Here is a 22415-nt window from a genome sequence, read left to right as displayed (position 1 = left end):
GATCTAGGAATTGATGAATAATTCTTGTGTGTATCTTAAGGACACATGGTGGTAAAGCTATAGCCTTGATGTCATTGATTATGGTGGGTTATATTTAAGATTAATTTAGCTGTCGGAGAATAGACAAAAAGTTGAATTGTGTGGATGATATTAAAGGAGTCAGTGTGGATGAGAATTAAACTAAGTGGTGGGCATCATTTTCATAAAAGAAAATATAGCAAATTAAGTGGGACGGATTAAAATGAGAGTTGTAGCAAACTTAAGGGCACGGATGAGTATATATGATTGATTGATGTGTAAAATCAAAAGAGAATGACAAAGGTTGATCAACTACCAAATACCATGTCAACAATAAAGTGAGAAAAAAGAAAAAAAGGTGGACTTTACAAGCAACTTAAGAAGGATTAGGAATAGTGGAGAACCCCAAGTGGATGACGATCGACCGAGTCTTTTGTAGCCATACATGGGCTTCTTGTTAGTTCACAATTTTTTGGGCAAATGTTTTTGTTCGCTCACGTGATCGTTAACAATGGCAACAATGATGCACCTTAGGTTTTCATCTAATCCGTTCCATCATTCTATTAACGCTGATATTATTCTTAATGGTAGGCTCTTGTGCTAGCACTTCATTTAAATATAATCTTTGGCGACTATGCTTGATTAATGTCGAATTAGTTTCAGGGTAATTGCATCATTAGACTCGGAAGGAAAAATGATAATATTTTGATGTCCTTCGGATAAAAATTTAAAAGTAAAAGAATGTCTATATTTGAAACAATGGAATTACTGTGTACCAGCTAAAGGTATTCTCTTTGACGAATTACATTTTCCGAGTAAAAAACAGAACTGCATAAGTAACAATAATAAATTTCTTATAATGTTTTAGGAAGAGGAATTTCCCATGCATTTTCTGGAATTTGGGTTTTTTCTATACAAGGTTTTGACACCATGATCTTAAACTTTTATTACAGGTTTTTCTGACTCCGACTCATCTTGCAATAGTCATGGAATATGCATCAGGTGGAGAATTATTTGAACGGATATGTAATGCTGGTAGATTCAGGGAGGATGAGGTAATGACCTTGCTTTCATGGTAAAATATCGATATCCATACGGTCGAATTACAGAATACAGCTCTATACAACACTCTCCCCCTCCCCGATAATCAATTTTCCGCCTTTCCTTATCTACAATTTTGAACAAGAATCAATGTATAAACACACACACACACCTTCTTCTTCCCTTGTATCTCTACACCCTCCTTTTCCTTCTCTCTATTCTGGCGATGTGGCCGACTCGTTTGGTAGTTGGTATTAAACTGTGGTAATGGGAATGAAAATTAGTGTAATTTTGGTTAAAAAATCTCTTAGCTATATTGATGACCATGCTTGTCCAACTTCAATCATCTCATTTCTTCATAAAATTCATTCTAATGCATCACTATTGGGAGAGGTGGTATTAGGTGGTAACGGAAAAGACTTTTCTGTGATCAAAATTTCATCAACATGGGAACGACATGAAAATTTTGATGAAATTTTACACTAAAAATCATTCTCATTACCACCATTTAGTACCAGTAATCAAACGGACCACTATGTCATAGCGTATTGGCGTTGTATGGAAATATGACGCCTAAGCTTGAATGAGGACTACTTTGAGAAACTAAGGGAGGTTGATAGTCAAGTGTAGAAACTATCATTTTGTCATACATAGCTGATTTCTATATTGTTACTATCACACTCATCTCTTTAACTACTCCCAAACGAGAACAAGGGATTGCAAATATATAGAGCTCTATGTTGTTGAAAACACAGATGGTGTATTGGAACTAATCTCTTGTATGCTTTTCCCTTGTTTGTATCAGGCAAGATTTTTCTTTCAGCAACTGATATCAGGAGTTAGTTACTGTCATTCGATGGTATAACTTGTGGTCTATTCACTTTTTGTTTCTTTTCTCGATTAGCTTAAAAACATCAATCATCAGTACCCTGAAGGAGATATTTTTGATGTAGCAAATTTGTCATAGAGATCTAAAGCTCGAAAACACACTCTTAGATGGAAGTGCTGCACCACGTGTCAAGATATGCGATTTTGGCTACTCCAAGGTAAATATTATAGCATTTTACCTTCCTCACCCCCAAATAAGGAATTAGTTGCTTTACTTGACGGGTTTGGTTTTTGTTCGTACTCTTACGGCACATTTGGTTGTTGGTACTAAATGGTAATAATGGAAGTGATATGTAGTGTAATTTTTCCATGAATAAAACTTTGATCAAAAAGTTTTTTTTTTTTTTCAATTTTCCATTACCACCTAATACCACCTCTCCAAATGGTAATAAATTAGAATGAATTTTGTAAAGAAAATGAGTTAGTTGAAGTAAATAAAGCATGTCCATTAAACTTATCAAGAGATTTTCCTACCCAAATTACACTAACTTTCCATTATCATTCCTACCATTTTATACCGACAATCAAATGGGTTGCAAACTGGAGGTAGCATCTACTAGAATGCACTCCAGTTTAAACTGCCTACATGTGCATTTTTTTTTCAAATTTCTCGGGTAGTTGCTAATTTATAGTTACATCGGTGGCGTTTTAGTTAACTTGTTTGTAAAATTTTATCGGCCTTGGATTTGCAGTCTTCGGTGTTGCATTCCCAACCGAAATCTGCAGTTGGAACACCAGCTTACATCGCACCCGAAGTGCTATCCAAGAGAGAGTATGATGGGAAGGTGACTGAAACATCTAAGCATTGCTCTTTGTTTTCCTTTCAATTGCTGTTTTCTGGAACCTTAGATGTAAAAATTCTCTGAATTGTAGATTGCAGATGTGTGGTCATGTGGTGTCACCTTATATGTCATGCTGGTCGGAGCATATCCCTTTGAAGATCCATCCGATCCAAAAAACTTCAAGAAAGCCCTTGTTGTAAGTTACGACATCAACTATGATTTTTGTTCCCCTGATTTCAACTTATAGGTATCAGTCTCGGTTTTTGTGTTAATACATAGCTGACCGAACACTAATTGTGACTGCACAATGTGACAGCGGATACTTGGTGCACAGTACTCAATCCCCGACAATATTCCAATATCTCCAGAGTGTCGGCACCTTCTATCTCGGATATTTGTGGCCAATGCTGAAAAGGTATTTTGCCCTTGGTGCAATTTAAAAAATTATGATATTTTTCTAACAATTTTGTATTTTTAAACACTTAACATATATTAAATAATTTAATATTAAGTCCCTCGATTTTTTGGAGCCCTGTGAGGTCGAACATGTATGTTGGAACATGCTCAAAACCTCCCTTGGTCTAGTGAAACAACTAATTTTTACCAAACATTTCCTTTAACAGTTTACTTTACAACTAATAAAAAAACAATGCTATCAGCCGGTTAAACAAGCCAAATGAACCAGTTACAACTAACAACCAATTGCCAACACCCCTATTTTGCTCTTGGCCTTTGTATTTCCTTTCATCCTTAGGTCCTTTTTCTGCACTCGTCGTTCCTTATATAGCCAATTAAAGAACCCTAGAGAGGCCGAAAATGGTGCATCTATGTGAAAATGTTATCATACTCCAAAACCCGAATCTGCGATTCGACATTCAAATATAGGTCATAGACATAGTTAAAGCACAAGCTGTAGTCATAACAATACCCTAAGAAATGGAGGGTTAAAGGTATACATTGAATACAGCTTGGTAAGTTTGACAGAAGCATGTATCTTTGAACAGAGAATAACAATTCCAGAGATAAAAAAACACCCTTGGTTTATGACGAACTTACCGTTGGAGCTCATGGAAGGCGGAAGCTGGCAAACCAATGACGTTAACCAACCGTCACAAAGCGTTGAAGAGATATTGTCTATGATTCGAGAGGCACGGCAGCCTCTTCAACCGCCCAATACAAACGGACTTCTTGGTAGTGGTAGCATGGATTTCGATGATGTTGATGCCGATGCTGATGCCGATCTTGATTATATTGAAAGTAGCGGTGAATTTGTATGACGACAAATATTAGTTCAGAATAGAAAATGTATCATATGTAAAGCATAAACTATTTCACCCACGCGGGTGAACGATAAGCATCAGTTCCTCGTAGTCTTGTAGAGAAATTGGCAAAATGAGACGATTTCTTTGCCTCGACTATGGTGTTATTTTGAGTATCAACGGAATGTATTTTCTCTTTAGTTAGTTACTCCAAGCTTGTTTTAGCCATCAATTTCTTCATTTAGGCCGCTGCAGCAGCCCCACAGGTTGATCTGTTTTCCATTGTGCATGGTGACCTAGTCCTAGTTGGTTTGGTATCACCGTACAACTAACTTTTCTTTAAATTTCTTTTCTTTAAATTTCTACACAAATAAACTAGGATGATACATAATCGAAATTTAGTATGGATTGAACTCTTAACTCAAAATAATTTGTATGTAAAATTATATCTGATTGACAAGATACTTATGTACACACGATTTAAAATTGACATGACTTGAAATATCTTACGAACACCTAGATAAGTGATATATACTGAAGGTCCATTAGGGACTTTATTCTTGTTGAAATATTTTCCAAATTTTTACATACTTGAACACCTAGAAAGTATTTTCCAACTACTATATATATCAATTAAAATATTGAAATATTTCGAAGACAATAAAAATGACAACACCCATTAAAGCAAATTTTCTTCACACTTAAAATTTTTTAATTTTTACATTTTCACTCCAGTGTCTATATTTTATATCATTTAAATTTAATTTATTTTTTTATATCATTTAAATTTAATACGTTAATTAAAATTTTCAATATTTATTATGAATAGTTAATGTAAATTAGTTTAAAGAATAATTAGTAAAAATAACTAAGAATAAGTAAATTAATTATATTAGTTGACAAAAAGTGTATTAACTTTAAATGATATTCCCCTTTTCCATTTAATTTGCTAGTGAAAAATACATATCCCCTCGGCTTTCATTTTCATGTCACTTTTAATAATTCAAAGAGACACTAGAGTAATAAGCAGTGGATTAAAATCGAAAGTGATCAATATAAGTGATTATTTTAAAGATTAAAAATATTTATCGTTTTTTACAGTGTAATAATCACTTTTAAAATTGTAAATATATATCATGTCATGTAAATGAAAAACACTAATTCTTAAATGAGACTGTCTCACGGTGAGACCGTTACTATAGCACTGGCCCAGTATAGATTTTTTGCCTTAACGTTAAAGTGATCACTTAAAATTTTTATATAATCACTTTATATAATCTTAGAGTAAACGATTACTTATGATCTTAAAGTAAATAATTGAAGAAATGAGCTATTATATGAACCCCTTTCATAGTGAGACAATCTCATACAAGACGAGCGGAATAAAAAAAATTGGGAAACTAATCGGGCGATTGAGCATTGGTGTTGCGTTAAGCCCAAGCCCATTTGTTACCCAAAAAATAATCCGAGTAATTTTTTGTAAATAAATAGAAGAGCCTTCATTTATCAAAAACCCTAGAACAAAAAACTCCAAGGCCACAGTTGCTCTTTCCCCTTTCCCTCATCTCACTTCCGCCGTTCTAGCTTACTTCAATCATGAAGGTTCTATATTTCTATTCCAGAAATTTTCTTATTTTAATTACATGTAATCTTTGTGATGTGATAAACATATTTCATGGAATTTTAATTTTGTGATGTTGTGGCATTTGCAGATCAATGTCGCTAACCCCACTACAGGGTGCCAAAAGAAGCTTGAAATCGATGACGAGCAGAAACTGTAAGTCTTCGAAATTATTAGTGTTTATGGTTATAGATTCTATATTTTTTCGTAGTAATTTTTTCCGTTTCAGATCTGTTTTTCTGGGAATATGAGCGCTCAAAAGATTAATATTGATTTACATACTAAAGTTTTTAATAGCTTGTGTTATGCTACAAAACTCAGTTTTTCTTTGTTTTTTTTACTGTATTAATTGTTTTGTATATCTAAGCTGAGTTATTATGAAATTTTATTTCGAAAATCCGTTTGTCTGCGCTAATTATCTTATCTGTAATTTAAGGTTTTACAATTTAAATGAGGAATTTTGTTGTATTTAAGTATATAAGTAACTGTATTATTTTGTAATATTGAATGCTTTTTGCCGATTGAGAATCGTGCTGTTCGATATTTCATCTTGAGACTTGATTTATCCGAGATAGGTTAAGAGTATCCGTCATTAGGAGGTCTGTTCAATGGATGGTTTGTGGTTCTGTGCTACATTGCTATTCTCTTTATAATGGTTTATTGTTGAAAAAAGTTGTTTGGTGGTTATTCTCTTTTAGTTAATGTATTTAGCCCTTGCATTGCCAATATTTACTTAAGCTAATCAATACTTGCATCATGGCTTTGTGCATTCAATTTCTCACATTGATTTGTTATGGTTCATGTAGTTGACCATATATTGTTGGGATTAAATATTTGGCAACGTGTGCAATTTGTAATGGATGTGATTGGCTTAGGAGTACCTTTCATCTTCTTATCTCAATTGTTATGATTATGGACATTTTGTAGAACTGGTTTGTTTTGGTACCTTCGATAACACTTTCTATGTCTGCTTTCCTGATAAATGTTTTGTTTTGAACAGTCGGGTCTTTTATGACAAGAGGATCTCCCAGGAAGTCAGTGGTGATGCTCTTGGAGAGGTAAGTAGTTCTTTTATAGACTTCTAAACTTTTGTATGGGTTTGGTAGAGTAATGCTCTACAATTTTAACTCTTTTTTGCAGGAGTTCAAGGGTTACGTCTTTAAGATCATGGGAGGATGTGACAAGCAGGGTTTCCCCATGAAACAGGGTGTTTTGACTCCTGGAAGAGTTCGTCTATTGCTGCACAGAGGTTTATTTTCTCAACTTTCATTCCTCATTGCTCTTCTGAACTTATGCCAATCATAAAGTCTCTCTGTGTACTGGGGTGGTGGTGTAGTTGAACTGTGGTTGCTATCTGTGTATGTATTGTTAAGATTGGTGCTCACCATACTTTCCCATTTGTAGGAACCACTTGCTTCCGTGGTCATGGAAGACGTGATGGAGAGCGTCGCCGGAAGTCTGTCCGTGGTTGCATTGTGAGCCAAGATTTGTCTGTTTTGAACTTGGTCATTGTCAAGAAGGGTGAGAATGATCTTCCTGGGCTCACTGACACTGAGAAGCCAAGGATGAGGGGTCCCAAGAGGGCATCAAAGATCCGCAAGCTTTTCAACCTCTCCAAGGAGGATGATGTTCGCAAGTATGTTAACACTTACCGCAGGACCTTCACCACAAAGAATGGTACTTCTTTTTCTTCGTTAATTTTGTATGAAATGATTTGAAAGTAGAATCCGTTGTTAAACTAATCTATTATTCTTCACATTGACAGGCAAGAAGGTGAGCAAGGCTCCTAAGATCCAACGTCTGGTAACTCCATTAACCCTCCAGAGGAAGCGCCGAAGAATAGCTTTGAAGAAGAAGAAGATCTCAAAGGCCAAAGCTGATGCTGCAGAGTACCAGAAGCTCTTAGCTTCAAGGTTGAAGGAGCAGAGGGAGAGGCGAAGTGAGAGTTTGGCAAAGAGGAGGTCTAAGCTCTCTGCTGTCACCAAGCGTCCATCTGAAGCTGCTTAAAAATGATGCTGTTTTATGTTGTGGGTTTTTTTTTTGAGATAATTTTATGTTTGCTGCAATTTTGTTGAGTTAGAGACCTATTAATTTGCAGTAGCTTTTTGGATTAGAATGGTAACATTGTTGTGGATTTCTCGTTTCATTGAAGCTGCTAATACTTTTGATTGTTACTTGACATTTTTCTTGAAAAGCATGCTATTTTATAGTATTGATTAGTATTAGTATTATTACCTTTGCCCCAACAGAAACATCCAAGACTAGGCATGCTGATCCGAATTGGTCTCAACTTCCTTCTTTATGTTGCTTTGTGTTTTGAGTTCAGAAATATCGCTGGTACATCTGAATTAGGGTTGTGCATATACCAAATGAGTTGTCTTGTGGCAGTTGAAATTGGCCCTGTGTTTTATGTGTTGAGTGGTTTTAATCCCGTCAGTGGAATGTTACACGAGAACACCAAACACTGTAATGATAATATTGACCCTATGTTTTTGGATTTTGTTCTAGATGTTTTCTTAGAGAATCTTTACGTAATTTGATTGTTTATTTTTTAAGATGTCTCGTCTCATTTTATCTAATTTTTCGTTCAAAAATATACAAATTTCGTATGAAATTGTTTTATTACAAGATGAACTCAATATATTTTTTCTAATTGTTTACTTAAGATTGTAGATAATTAATTTAAGAATATGCAATTGAACTGAATAATATTTAAATGCTTATTTGGTTGATCTAGCAAAGCTAACCTGTTATATCATAAAGTATAGATATTATGAAAAATAATGACTGAAAATGATTCGATTATTTCATTTGCTAGGTGCTACAACACATCAAATATAAACGCCTATTAATGTACTCCTACAACGTTGTATGTTACTTGGATTTTTCTCTTCCAAAGTTTTTTAAAAAATAGTGTGTCGCTTGAAATGATATCAAATAAATGGTAGTTGTAAACAATGCAAAAGTCTAGATATTGAAAATATTAATTTTTTGTTCTTTTAAAATTATTATTAATAATATTTTTCATAATAAGTTGTCACTATCAATAATAATCTCAAAAGTGGACAGATAAAGTATATTAATTACGTTTTTAATCGTTTATGTTACAAATAAAAAGTCGGAGCATGACATAAATCTATTTCTACTATTCAGTATTACAAGTAGTTTGAGAAAGCTTGTCACTTGAAACAAAAAAAAAAAAAATAGAAATTACAGAAAAATAAGGTATAACCTCTATCAGCAACGAACTGTCAATAATTTGGCTCAGGCTCAAGTAGCCGATATTGTATTGTTACGAATTACGATTAAGGTTTTAAAATTATTATCGTTGATAGAAAATGAGCACAATAATGGTACACTCTATACAAAATGATAATCAAAATCGTCCAAGAAACCGTAAGAATACGATAATTAAGGAACTACAGCAGATACACAAACTCATTCAAAACTCCCCAAACAGTTTCTTCAATTTCTTCCCAAGAGTTTGCGTCCTTTAACTCATCCCATGTGCTGAAAATAGCTCCTAATACATTCTCCTCATGCAGAATACAGTAGCACCTGCAATCATGTATTCAGATTCAATATTCAGTATACAGTTCTGAAAAACCTGTATTATAACAATACTCAAGACCGTATATACAGTGATGCGGCCAGATAGAATACTAGGTATGAAAATGCTGCAATTATACTTCGTACGTGTTTTTGTGTGTTGAATACAAGCGCAGATACAGATACGAGAAAACTACGCAATCCTAGAATGCTAAATAGCTATAACTCACATTGCACGGTAAGAGGGTCGGTGAAATTTTACACCATTATCAGTCGAATTATTTTGTGAGTTTCTGTTGAGGAATGGACGGTTGTATGTTGACAATAGCTGCTTAAGCAAGCGTTTGCTTCCTTTAAAGATATCTAAGTGAATGGGGATCACGTCGAGAATAGGATCACCTGGAGAAAGAGTAACTGATTAGTTAGATACCATATGAGTGTGCCAGCAATCAGCATAGACTTGAATATCAGATTATTAATAAAGAGAGCTCACCGATAGACAGATCACTGAAGTCAAGAATGTGAGATGATTTCCAGACCTGCACTTCCCCATTCTTCAGGTTGCCATTTACAAATACTTTGTCGGAGTGATCATCATGATCAATGCTATTTTGGGGTTCTAAATAGACGTTGTCATCCATGATGTCTGAATGTATCCAAGAACAAGGAACTCCCTGGAAAATACCGTTATTTTACTTAATTTTCATTTTGCAGCTCGTCTTGTATGAGACCGTCTCACAATGAGACGAGCCCATATAATTAGCCCATTTCTTTAATTGATTACTTTAAGATCGTAAGTGATCGTTTTAAGTAATCATTCTAAGACTATAAAAAGTGATTATTTTTAATTTGTAAGTGATCACTTTAAGGTTATAAGTGATCACTTTAAGACAAAAAGTGTATAGATGGTCTCACCGTGAGACTATCTCATTTAAGAATTAGTATTCATTTTGCTGAAGATGAGATTAAATGTAAAGGATCGCAACAGAAAGCATATTTCAGTTCTCAAAGTGAATATGAAAGAGCAAGGTTATTAGCTTACAGTTGTACCTCAAATATAGAAGATAAGTTCTTCATATCATCAGGAAGGTATTCAATAACTTTATCGATTAGGCTACTGGGAATAGGGTCTCCCCTGCAAATAGCATGCCAATTTAGTCAGAAATAATATGGATCAAAGTATCATATTACCCCGACTGTATTAAATAGCATCTAGATGCCGTATGTGGGCACCTCAATCAAGCGCGGGCAGCTTGGTATCCTAATAGCCACAACACACATTTCATCACCTCAATGTCATTCACTCATTTATAGTTCCCATCCAAGCTACCACCCATTGGGCAAAAATGTAGCAACCGTCTCGATTGTGGTCATGGTACGCTGATGAGGTAACAAGAATGATGTTATCGTAACGTCAAATATTGGCTCCATCGAGAAGACACATTAACAGCCACAACATGAGACATAAAACTGCAAATGAATCGAAAGGTAGGTTGGCGCTACTTTAGTTACATTTTAGTTATAAGTGATCATACAAGCCATCAAAATTTCTTAATCATTGGAAAACATTTACCGCTTCCATTATCTTTCTACTACCAAAAGTCAACCCCGAAGCCATGACACTAGGCATCAAAGATCACAGCAATAAAGCTCGCTAAATTCCGAGGAAGAAAGCTAAAGCTTCCCTAGTAATTGTGGAGCCAAAAATTCTGTTGGGGTGGGGGGGATTGAATAATATAATACTTATTATTATAAAGTGTGAGCATCAATTCAGAACACACTTCATGAATAACACAAACATCAGCTGTGTTCTCCTTACCATTAAGTTATCCGTATAGAGGGAGATGTCAGGAAGTAGGAAGAATGAAAATGCAACAAGGGTCAACACAAGTGGCAGTGTCAGAGGCCACAGCTAGTATACAGGTAATTAGGGGTCTTAACAGATGCTCAAATTGCATTTGCTCATTAAATCATGCAAGAAATTTAATATGCAGATTTCAATTTTAGAACATAATGGTTATATGTACATATTATATGCGAAAATTACCATTTAGTCAAGTGGCTGACTACATCCTTTTTTCTTCTGTCGAGACTGTGAAGAAATATCTCCCACATTGCATCACCATCAGAATCAAGAGAATCAATTTCCATAAGATTGTTGCTGGGAGCCAAACCAAGTTCCTTCCTCATGTTTGCTAAAGTAAAGTTGGCAATCTGTGGAAGGGGCAACACATGGAGGTTATGGAGCTGCTCTCCCAAAAAGGAAGCAAAATCAAGGGCATTTTCCAAAGACAAAGAGTCCCTTCTGCAATAAGAGAAAATCATAGTGAGATACCAATATGTTACAATGGTAAAAAAAGAGCAAACTATGAAAGGGATTACATTCACGCCAACTTACATCTCTGCAAAAATCTTTCCTTTGCATCTTTTTGTCACAATATAAGGCCATATTTTCTTGCTTTCGGATGGATTGCCAGTAACTGACGCAGGGAATTCAGGTTTTTTGTAATCAAATATTATTTTGCTCCACAAACCAAAAGAAATGTCGTCACCCTTGCTGTTCTCACTCATCAGATTGCAGTTAGCAATGACATCTGGCACTACTTTACCATCCCATGGTACAACAGTGTAAGATCCGTTATCAAGAAAAATAAAACCACTGGCCAGCACATCAGGAACATGCTTCTTCAAAGGGGAATTCAGTTGACATAGTAGATTGTAAAAGTGAAGCTGCATGTAATTTAAAGGTCAAACTATTGTCACTTAAAAATTTTTTTGTTCTAACATAACGTGTCTCTCTAGATATTAAAGAAACTCGAATTATACCTCCGTGGCCAAACTATGAAGTGAACATTCCAGCCCTCCTTCAACATAGATTTTAATTACAGCATCCCCAATCAAATAAACCTGTCAGAAAGGGAAAAAAAGAAAGAACAGTTCAATAATAGGTTGTCAAAGTCTCTAAGATCTTTGACCAGTTGGTTAAAAAAACTAGCATGAATTAGGCAAAGAGGTACCCAGGCAGTCAATGTCCAAAATTAGATTGATCTCATCTCGTAAAGTGAATTTGTTCTGAATGAAAATCAAAATTCTTAGAATTCACTGTAACTATGCCAAAACAGTTCATCCATAGTACATTTCATTTATTTTATATAGGGTGGGTTAGTAGAACGGAAAGCAGCATTTCCAGCAACTTTAAGCACCATGCCCTGTGGTGGGCAAATTGGATATGAAATGAACCCGATTTTTTTCAGCCCAACTAGAAAATGACCCGGCATACATTTCAGTGAGAAAAGCAGTTCACATAATGTTGTAAAATTTGACTTACAGGATTGCTGCCAGTGCCGACAGGCAACTTCTCATCATCTTTCGGAGAAGAGAATTTGTGATACCTACAAATCTGATCAATACATTCTAGCCATTTCCCTGCATCGACAGCGAGACATGCTCCCTGGATAAATAGAATCAACTAATAAGCAATGTTGCATTTGAATATTGCATTATTGCAGATGACATACACAAATTTAATTGCATGCAATGTATCAAAAGGGGAAACATCAATGATCACTAGCTTCTCAGAAGTGGGAGCTCTACCCAATTAGCCATACCAAACAGCAAGGAAACCCAGTTCATATAGCATCACCCCTCCCCGAAAAAATATTGTATGATTACCATCATTATTAACCCTGATCAAAATGGCAATCAAGTTAATAGATTCCAAACACAGTGAACACCCTAGATAAATTAAACACAGTGAACACCCTAGATAAATTATATTCAACAACATTCCAACAAATCACGGCTCACTACCATTGAGTGACTCCCACCTAGATGGAGTTTGGAGGGGTTAGATGTGCACAACCTTGCCCTAGTAATAACAAAGTGGTTGTTTCCCATTGATACTTGGGTCTCAAACATCATCAACAACTTCGCAATGCACATGATTTAGCTAGTCATTTTACTATAGTTTATTACATATTGAAACCAAGGAACTATAAATCTTTAGCCCCATTGAGATGTGACCGTTGAACTTGGGAGAAAATGACTTTGCATGCACTCATGTTTCAATTAGAAAAGTGGATTAGATCATATATTAGGCAGAAATCAAAGCCAGTGGGTGGTCAAACCAGTAAACAGCAGAATGATGTGCTAAACAAGCAGCTCCACTGACAGGTGATAAGTAAATAGTAAAACATGTGATTAATCAAATAATTATACTTCTGACAATAGCTTTCTGCTATATTAGTTAAATATTTTCCTCAGAATCATTATCTGGCGAGAAATTCGGCATCAAATTGTCGGTGGGTGGGAAATGGGGGTGGGGATGTTAAGACAATGTGATGCTAGCATACCTTCCATATCAGATCCCTCATTCCTGGTTTTTCAATCCAAAGTTTCCATAGCCAATCTCTCATCTCTCTCTGTCCAATGCAGTTCGAGGAGCTCCACATAGAATTATAATGGTCTCTATGTTCATCCAAAAATTTTGATAAGAAACTTATATTATAATGAGGATCATGATTGAATACATCACAGCAATTTGCAACATGATTTCCAGAACTTTCGTGGCATGCATTGTCTGCTCTTCTCCGTGTGTCTTTCCTAGGTATATCTCTTGGACTTGTGCAACTTATAGCACAGGTTGTGACCACATCTTCCAATTTCACATCATCAAGAGCAAGAAATCCAGCACGGCAAACTCCTTTATGACGGTATCCGGGAGCCATATCCAGACATACATACTCAAAGTTGGTGGAATTCACAAAGTTTTGGGTGACAGCAACAGAGGGCTCTAGGTTCAGGACACAATGCCACCATCCACTGGGGACAAATATTGTCTCTCCGGGCAGTTGAGTACACTCCAAAGGTTTATCTTCGTCAGGGAGGAGTGGATAAAAATCAAGCCACCACTACTAAGACAAAAAGTAAACCAATTTAATATATATGATTTAGCCAACTTTGTAATAATGCAAAACATAAATACTACACGTATCTTCACTTGGTTACCTGTAAAGATGATGGAGTCTCGATGTTCACATCACCATCCTCTTCATTTACATGTACAGTAACACCTATGGGTACTTTACCAGGAGGATATAACGCCCACCTGTTATGATACAAATTTTTGTATTAAGCAACTCAAAGAGATGTTTGCAATTATTTGATTGAAGTTGTAGTTAATGTTTGTTAACAAGGGTCAATCGAGTACTACTTTTTTGCTATTAAAAGAAAAAGGTTGCGTACATCTAACTCTCCTAAGCCCCATTTAGGAGCGAGCCTACAAATGTACAATTTTACCCTTTGTTTTCATTTTCTACTTTACTTTTATTAATGGCAAAATGCTCATTTTGCTTACAATCTCAAGGCTCGACCTATTGTTCACCTTCCCCAAGGATATAAAAAGTGTGGGACTAGAGGTGAAAAGGCTTGCAGTCTAATCCCATTCCCCACAACAAACAAAGACATCAGCAATCTCCCCTCAAAAGTCCCATTTATAAACAAAGACTTTATAATTTTTAATACAAATGTCCATTTCCTCTTGAACAAGGCCTTTGGGTAAAATCTCCCTCTTGGCAGGTTTGATCAAATACCTAAAATTCAGACTCAAAAGTTTAATACAAATTCAAGCTTGATTGCCTCATCTCAATTTACTGTATTTTATTCTCACTTTTGTGCACCACAATTCCGGGCGCTATAATCCTTGAACTAGTATTACTTCTCTCTTTTCAAGATTCTTTTAGACTCTACTCTAGCAACATTTAGATCTACTAAAATTTGCATTCAATATGACCATTGACCAATTAAAGCCGGAGCAATGTGCCACTCATATCTTTAAAAAGATCAAAAATCCACTTTTAAGTTGGTTAATTAAGGATTAGTAAGCATATTTCCTGAGCTCCCCGCACTGATCAGTCCCCTATAAGAATGGACTCAATTCCATGAGCACTTATTCAGTTGCAGCTCACAAGGACCAAGCTAAAGCCAAAAGTTGATTGTAATCGTTGAACAGGTCAAGAAGACATCTACTGCAAAATTTACATCATATGTGCTGGACAGATAGTCTGCTACAATTTAAATAATACTACTAAGTCAAATTAACAGCTTTTCACTCAAGAAAGTACGAGTTATGCAAGAAATCAGAGCGATACCACATACCATTAGTCAAGAGATAAGGTATCAGAAAGTCGAGCATTATGGAAGCCCAAATGCTTGACATTCCAGCTAAACACTCAGATGCTTTTGCTAATTAAAAAATGACAAAGTATACAAGCAATTAGCTATACTTATATGAGTAAATGAGAATAGGATATATGTGTGACCTAGTAAGGGTTACAAGATTTGGTTCAAAGGGTAGAGATGATCCTTGCAAGAAGCTACTCATCACCTGCATGAGAATGATGATTACCTTAGATCCACTATGCCCTTGCCTAGCCATAAAATACGGGTAGAAGAAAGAAATTGCTACAATACTCATAATGATGTATGTTTATAGCTACTAAGAGGATAATATCATTACCAAGCGTAGAAAAACTAATAAATAGGTATGAGAATGAAAACAGAAATACACCATCAGCTCTACTTTAAAAGTTCAACAAAATCTAGCACTCCATACATATACTATGTCCTTGCTCAGCCTGCCAAGCAACATGTCAAAACTTCAATCCTGGTTTTTCAACCTCATTCTTTTGACAACATGGTCCACATCCAATGGATGATGCTTTTTGAACTTATGAGGCGCTTGGTTATTGGTATTAAATGGCGATAATGATAAAGAATTCTAGTGTTAATTTCTATAAAATGTGTTATGTCATTTCCATGGTGGTGAAGCTCTCATCTCAAAGTATGTGTTTTTCTTCACGATTTTCCATAACCAACTAATACCATATTTCCAAGTGGAAATGGATGGGAATGAATTTTAAAACGAAAAGAAATGATTATAGTAGGACAAGAATGGTCATATACCTTGTCAAGTAGTTTTCTTAGCAAAATTACATTAAATTTTCAGTACCATTCCCACCATTTATAACCAATAAGTAAACGGATTGTTTATGTTTTTCGTATTTAATTCTATCATGTAATCAGCCGCACTGTCCATCTGATGCAAATTGTCCTATTGCAGCACATGCATTATTTAGTCAATTGGTCGGCTAAACATTCAACTTGAAATCTTGAATAAAAGGGTCTAGGTAATTCTATCAAAGCTACTAGAAGAAACTTCTCGTCAGTTTTAGCATGGGATAGTGGCCTTAGAACATGTGCAAATGAAGAAGATTCTACAAACAATGCACTATTGTAAGCTATTTCAGGACAACATTTATCTTCCATTCAGAACTTGCAGTCAAAGCCAAGCTAAAGTAATATGAAAGAAGAAAAACAAATTCATATAAGAAACTAGCAATAATGCTAGATAACAGATCAGACATGAGTTTCACCTTTTGCGTCCACATAGAAGAGTGTTCCAGGCACTAGTAAGACCTGGATCAACATGCCAGGAAGCTCCGGACCTCTCTGGTCCTGTGATGAACCATCTATACGGTGGACGCTGATCTCTGTTCAAAACATCAAAGAAGTCTTCTTCAAATAGGTGGGGCACAGTATAATCCTTTAGCAGACCTGGTGCCACTTCCCCAAACTACAAGCAACGTAAGTTTGAGTTTCACAAAACTAAGGAGATATATTTGAGCCAAAGTAATTAAGTCTTAAAACGTACCTTTTCATCAAAAATGTAAAGGGGATCCTCATCGTGTTGAATTTTCATGTATGAGACATAATCCTTAAATTTCATTTTGATTTTCCGAGAACTACGTTGAGAAATTTTAAAAGGTGTATCCCCATAATCACGCACTAGCTGATCCAAAGTCCACTTCTTTCTTGCTGGCCAAGAGTCCGCAACACCAGTAAGCAAAACCTACATGGAAGTCAAAAATATATTTATATTGGTCAATACATAAGGCAGGAAATTGTATAAGCCCATAGTACGTAATATGACCAAAAGTGGAAGACAAAAGAAACAAATGCATGATTGCATTTGAAGGAGAACTGGAGTTGGTGAGAGAAGAGGGTAACTTTTTACGTCCTTTTTAAGATAATTTTCCTATAAACTTGCTGTATTATTACAGTTCCAGTATATAACAGGAAAATATGCAACATACTGGCTTCTTTCCATCATAATTCCTGTGGAAGTCTTCCATCGAAAGGTTGATTTCCCGTTCCACATTTCCATTATCCATAGAGAACCCATCCAATGAGGTATAGCACCGGTACAATCTTCTGTACAGGAACAGCGAGTAGAATCCTGCACAATACAGTGGATCCTTTAGCTAGAAAGTATAAAACAATTATTTATCAAATTAATCATTCATTCATGATAACAAAAAATATTATCGAGTATTGACCAACTCTAGAAACCCAGAACGAGAAAAATATTACCATCAAAATGCAATGGCTTTTTGACAGTTGCTTCATTTCCTTGTATTTTATTATCCCTATAATGTTCAAAACACAAACATCATTAAAAGAAGGTTTAACAACCAAGGGTTTTTATATTCAAGGAATTATGAACCGTAGAACATACAGTTGCAAGGCTGTTTTTTTCCAAGAACCTTTATACTCAAGGAGACCACTTGCAATTCTTAGGCATAAACTCATCCAAAGAGGTTCTTCATTGCAGAATATGTACATTACACTGCATACGAAAAATGACTACATAAAAACAGTGATTTTAAAGACATAAAAAAGATATATATGTAAGGCATAATCCAGAAAAAAAAAAAAACAGATAAGCTTCCCAATATGCAGTGAATAATTCTAGATGAACAGTGTTATATATCAAACGGGAATGCTCATCCCAAAAGATTAGTACCATAGGTGAGAGAGCCCATTTGATATATAAATTCCTCATCAATCGCCCATACAAACCATGTGGGACAATTAACATACATTGCCATGGCCTTGAATCTATTACATTAGACCCCCCATAAGAGTCCTCGTTGATCATCGTTTCCAAAAGACTACTCTATTAGGTTAGAGAGTCCATTTGATCTATAAATCCTTCACTACCCATACACCACATGTGAGACACGTCACTTACCTTACAATGACCTTAAAACCATTACACATAGATGCAAAGTATGGGGTACGATTTTTAAGCTTAAAAAGGTCCAAGAAACCAAAGCAAGTCCTAGAAAATAAAAATATGCAGCACATCATTCCCCAATGTACTTAATGATAAAATTAAATAAAAGTAGGCAGCAACACTATGCAAACTACTAACTTTTATTTACTCTATCCTCAAACTTGCCTCATAAAATAACTATGGGAACAACTTCTGTACTACAGCAGATTTATCCTGAACGGAAATCCAAGCTGCCCTACAGCAGTTCTCAAATTGTTGACAAACCTTATGTTTTAAGTTACAGAGCAATCCCCATGTTCCATATTCACGCTTTCCCTTTTGAGCATTCCATAAAATGAAGTATTCATCACACTCTCACATATTAGCATTTTGGTGTTACTAACTCACAACAATTTTCTCCCTCCACTTTTTATTATTCCCTTCTTGTCCAAACAAATAAACTGCTACATGGAAGTACATGCCAAGATATTGACAAATGTAACTTGAGTGGCTCTTTTGACCTAGAACTTGAACTTGAACTTGAACATGAGTGTGTGAAAAGAGGGTCTTTGGACAAAGGGCATTTTTGATAAAAATCCTTAGCACATAATTTTTTATTGTCAAGGATATGTATGTCTATTTTGGAGAATGAGTATTGCAATTTGATGAAGCATGCTTGTGTTACAAAGATTTCCTTGAAAGCATTGTGGTCAAGCTTTGGAATGAACAAAATGACTTTTGGCTAGGAGCAATTGGAGTGTTGTGGATCCATTGGTTATTCTTGAGCTAAGAGTCTCACGGGCCGCAACCTCCTTATCTCCGTTGATACGAGTATAGTTTGCCCTCATCTAACCCTGCCCATGCCCTTATCATAACTTTTATAACCGCGATATACTTGGTATGATGATGATGATGAATGCATTGTGCAACAGAAAAGGGGAGTACCTTATTGACTAATGGCCTTGTGTGCACGTCATTCAAGAAGAAGCACAGCAGTCCAATAGATGCTCGAAAGAGCAAAGACAACAATGCACTCCAATAGCTTAGGCCCTCAACTGCTCGAATGAGCACTATGCTCGCTCGGATGAGTAGTCCCTTTTCCCTTGTACCACAGTTTTGTTGCTTCTTGCCCATACTCCTATTTGCCTATATATATAGGTATTTACTTATGTTGTAATTTAGCCAAGCCAAGTCAAACTAAGCCAAGCTAAGTCAAACTAAACCAAGATAAAGGCTTGAGCTGCATACTACCTCTCTAGTCTCTCTATGCCCATTCTAAGATTGTAATTCTCTCTATCCCTCTACTTATCTTCCTCCTCACATATTATCTCTATGTTTGTAATACCTTCATTGTATTGTTGAGCTAGTAGCTCCATTATCCCTTATATACAAAATACAAAATACTAACCTATGAAGAGGATATCTCCAAGTAGAAGAACCTCACAAATTTTTGTGTTATTGCTTGCCATTTAAGTCTTGCACATTATCACTTAAATAAATTGTCATATTCATTAGTTCACATTCAAGCCACAACATTCAACACTCTCTTTTCTTTGCCCTAGCTCCTAGCTCACTAGCTTAGTAGGATTCATAACACAAAAACATCATGGCTTAGCTCCTTTATCATTCGTACTTCAATGATCATATCAAATTCTTAAGCTACTTCAACACGAAAACAAGAGTACAGTAATCTATAACCATCACAGTATTGTCGTCAACAAAAGTAGAAATAATAATTTTACTATTAACAAGATTTATTTCAGCTTTAAATTTAAATTTTCAAAATTACAAAAAAAATATAAAATTGGAAACCGATTCTCTTACCAAGCTAATTTCATTCACATTTTTCAATTCAAATTAAAACCCATAAATCAATTGACAAGTACTATCATTCCTCCAATCAAAAATTCAAACCTCTCCCACTTAAGAAAGAAACAATCAAGAAAATTACCTGCTAACACAAGCAAGTTGAGCAACATCACGAGGAGAGAGTAAAGAGATAATATCACAAAGTATTTCATCTGGAAGAACTCTCAAGTTACCCAATGCTTCAGGTCTCCGATCATTTACCACCATCAATTTCCCTCCATCAATTTCCATCTCAATCAAATTCTGTACACCAAGTACGAATGATCAACCAAAAACGAATTTCAATCTTGGCTCTGATTTCAATTGAGCGAAAGTGTCGAATTTGGAATCGGAAAATGAGAAAAAAGCATTGGGAAAAGAGACGAAGCTGATGCTGATTCCCGGGTCGCGTAGACCGTGTTTTTATTCCGCGTTTACTTCTTCGCGTCTGTTTCACTCTTTTTTACATTATGAAATTCCCTCTGTCGTCGAATTTTAAACCCCAACCGTTTTGATTTGTTTGTTATATTTGTGATTAAAAGTTTAAACATAAATTCTTTTTGAGAACGGGAAGATATTTTAAATTAAGTCATATAGACATATACTCTTAACCAAAACAGTAGAACATCTATTTTTTGTATATAAATATTTTTCTTTTAGTTGTAAAATGTTGATTTTGTTAGAATTCTTTGGATGAATAGAAGAGAACGAATGCGGAGAAAACAGAAAGCATCAACCACCCAAATATAGAGAAGAATTTCTCTTATTATTTCATCATCAGAAAACGCAGAGCTCTACATGTATATATAGAAGGAATTAATACAAGCCTATTAATCAAACAAAAGAGAACTCAGCAAGCAAGACCGGAAACCGTTATGACTGATTTCTAATCTCAAGCTTATTAGAATATCCAACACCCCCCCCCTCAAGGTAGGCAGGGTTGAAACATGCCTAACTTGTGAAGAAGAGTATGAAATTGAGCAGAGGGAAGAGCTTTGGTGAGAACATCGGCTAACTGATTGCGAGTAGGTAAATAAGTCAGTTGTAAGAGTCCTTCTAAGACCTTTTCCCTTGTGAAGTGGCAATCGAGTTCTATGTGCTTGGTTCTTTCATGGAAGACTGGATTTTTGGCGATGAACAGAGCACTTTAATTGTCACAAGGTGACAGGTTTTAGTTTGTCAACACCCAACTCTTCAAGCAGTCGAACAATCCATGTTACTTCAGTGACAGCACTACTCATGGCTCTGTATTCTGCTTCTGCTGAAGACCTTGAAATGGTACTCTGCTTCTTACTTATCCAGCTAATTGGGGAGTTGCCTAGTAAAAGAATATACCCAGTAATGGAGCGTCTGGTATCAACACATGCTCCCCAGTCACTGTCACTAAAAGCTTGAAGAAGAAGTGTGTCACTTGCTTTTAGAAGAATACCCTGGCTGCTGGTATTGTGGACATATTGCAGAACATGCTGTAGAGCAGAGTAATGAGAGATCTTTGGTGCTTGTAAGAATTGGCTTAGTGTTTGCACGGAATAAGCCAAATCTGGCCTGGTATTTGTTAAAAAATTGAGCTTGCCAACTAAACTTCTATAAAGAGTTGGATTATCAAAATCAGGACCTTCAGTAGCACTTAACTTGAGATGCAGTGGTAAAGGAGTGATTATTCTTTTTGTAGTGGTGAGGTCTGCCTCTGTGAGAATCTCCTTTGTAAATTTGTGCTGTGTTAAAGAGATACCTTCAGGTGTGTAACCAACTTCAAACCCAAGAAAGTAATGAAGTAAGCCCAGATCTTTGATACCAAAAACATGATGTAGGTGATGCTTGAGATTGTGGATACCAAGCTGATCAGTGCCAGTAAGAACTATATCATCTACATAAACTGCTGCAATGATGACCCCAGATGCTGTCTTTCGAATGAACAAGGAGTGATCATTTCGTGATTGATTGAACCCTTGATGTGTAAGCTCATGAGTAAGTTTGGCAAACCATTGTCTGCTGGCTTGTTTCAGACCATAGAGGGACTTCCTTAGTTTACAGACTTGATCTGGTAAATGAGGGTGACCTGGGGGTAGTCTCATGTATACTTCCTCGTGCAAGTCCCCATGGAGAAAAGCATTATTCACATCTAGCTGATATAAGCTCCAACCCTTGCTGGCAGCAATAGCCAAAATACACCTAACTGTTGACATTTTGACGACGGAAGAGAAGGTTTCTGAATAGTCTATGCCATATTTCTGTGTGTATCCTATAGCTACCAAGCGAGCTTTGAGTCTCTCCAAGGTACCATCAGCATGGAG

The 22415-nt window shown here is 35.8% G+C and overlaps 3 protein-coding genes across 3 annotated transcripts in view; 2 read left to right on the top strand and 1 right to left on the bottom strand.

Moving 5' to 3' along the window:
- The window catches only part of LOC130811254 (serine/threonine-protein kinase SAPK1), a 5455-nt gene extending 1235 nt beyond the window's left edge, over nucleotides 1-4220 (top strand). Inside the window, exons 3-9 of the mRNA XM_057677478.1 lie at nucleotides 972-1073; nucleotides 1865-1918; nucleotides 2013-2105; nucleotides 2640-2732; nucleotides 2821-2925; nucleotides 3046-3144; nucleotides 3734-4220. Coding sequence (XP_057533461.1) covers nucleotides 972-1073; nucleotides 1865-1918; nucleotides 2013-2105; nucleotides 2640-2732; nucleotides 2821-2925; nucleotides 3046-3144; nucleotides 3734-4006 — 819 coding nt within the window. The 3' untranslated portion in view covers nucleotides 4007-4220. The remainder of the gene's footprint in view (nucleotides 1-971; nucleotides 1074-1864; nucleotides 1919-2012; nucleotides 2106-2639; nucleotides 2733-2820; nucleotides 2926-3045; nucleotides 3145-3733) is intronic.
- A 1263-nt stretch (nucleotides 4221-5483) lies between these two features.
- Nucleotides 5484-7821, top strand: LOC130811253 (40S ribosomal protein S6-1). Its single transcript, XM_057677477.1, has 6 exons — nucleotides 5484-5590; nucleotides 5701-5765; nucleotides 6610-6667; nucleotides 6750-6858; nucleotides 7014-7286; nucleotides 7375-7821. The coding sequence occupies exons 1-6, from the start codon at nucleotides 5585-5587 to the stop codon at nucleotides 7614-7616; spliced, it is 753 nt and encodes a 250-aa protein (XP_057533460.1). The 5' UTR covers nucleotides 5484-5584; the 3' UTR covers nucleotides 7617-7821.
- Nucleotides 7822-8735: 914 nt separating this feature from the next.
- Nucleotides 8736-20667, bottom strand: LOC130811252 (lysine-specific demethylase JMJ21). The gene is made up of 16 exons (XM_057677476.1): nucleotides 20225-20667; nucleotides 17734-17844; nucleotides 17589-17644; nucleotides 17312-17454; nucleotides 16870-17067; nucleotides 16592-16791; nucleotides 14166-14265; nucleotides 13511-14068; nucleotides 12487-12609; nucleotides 11985-12065; nucleotides 11557-11888; nucleotides 11206-11463; nucleotides 10209-10293; nucleotides 9652-9832; nucleotides 9389-9557; nucleotides 8736-9167 (listed from the first exon to the last, which is right to left on the bottom strand). Exons 1-16 carry the CDS (start codon nucleotides 20371-20373, stop codon nucleotides 9029-9031), a joined length of 2883 nt encoding a protein of 960 aa, XP_057533459.1. The 5' UTR covers nucleotides 20374-20667; the 3' UTR covers nucleotides 8736-9028.
- Between the last annotated feature and the right edge of the window lie 1748 nt (nucleotides 20668-22415).

This window comes from Amaranthus tricolor, chromosome 4 (assembly GCF_026212465.1).
Source record: "Amaranthus tricolor cultivar Red isolate AtriRed21 chromosome 4, ASM2621246v1, whole genome shotgun sequence".
In the NCBI taxonomy this organism is placed as follows: domain Eukaryota; kingdom Viridiplantae; phylum Streptophyta; class Magnoliopsida; order Caryophyllales; family Amaranthaceae; genus Amaranthus; species Amaranthus tricolor.
Note: the sequence above shows the minus strand (reverse complement) of the source record. Positions and strands in the feature narration are given on the sequence as shown.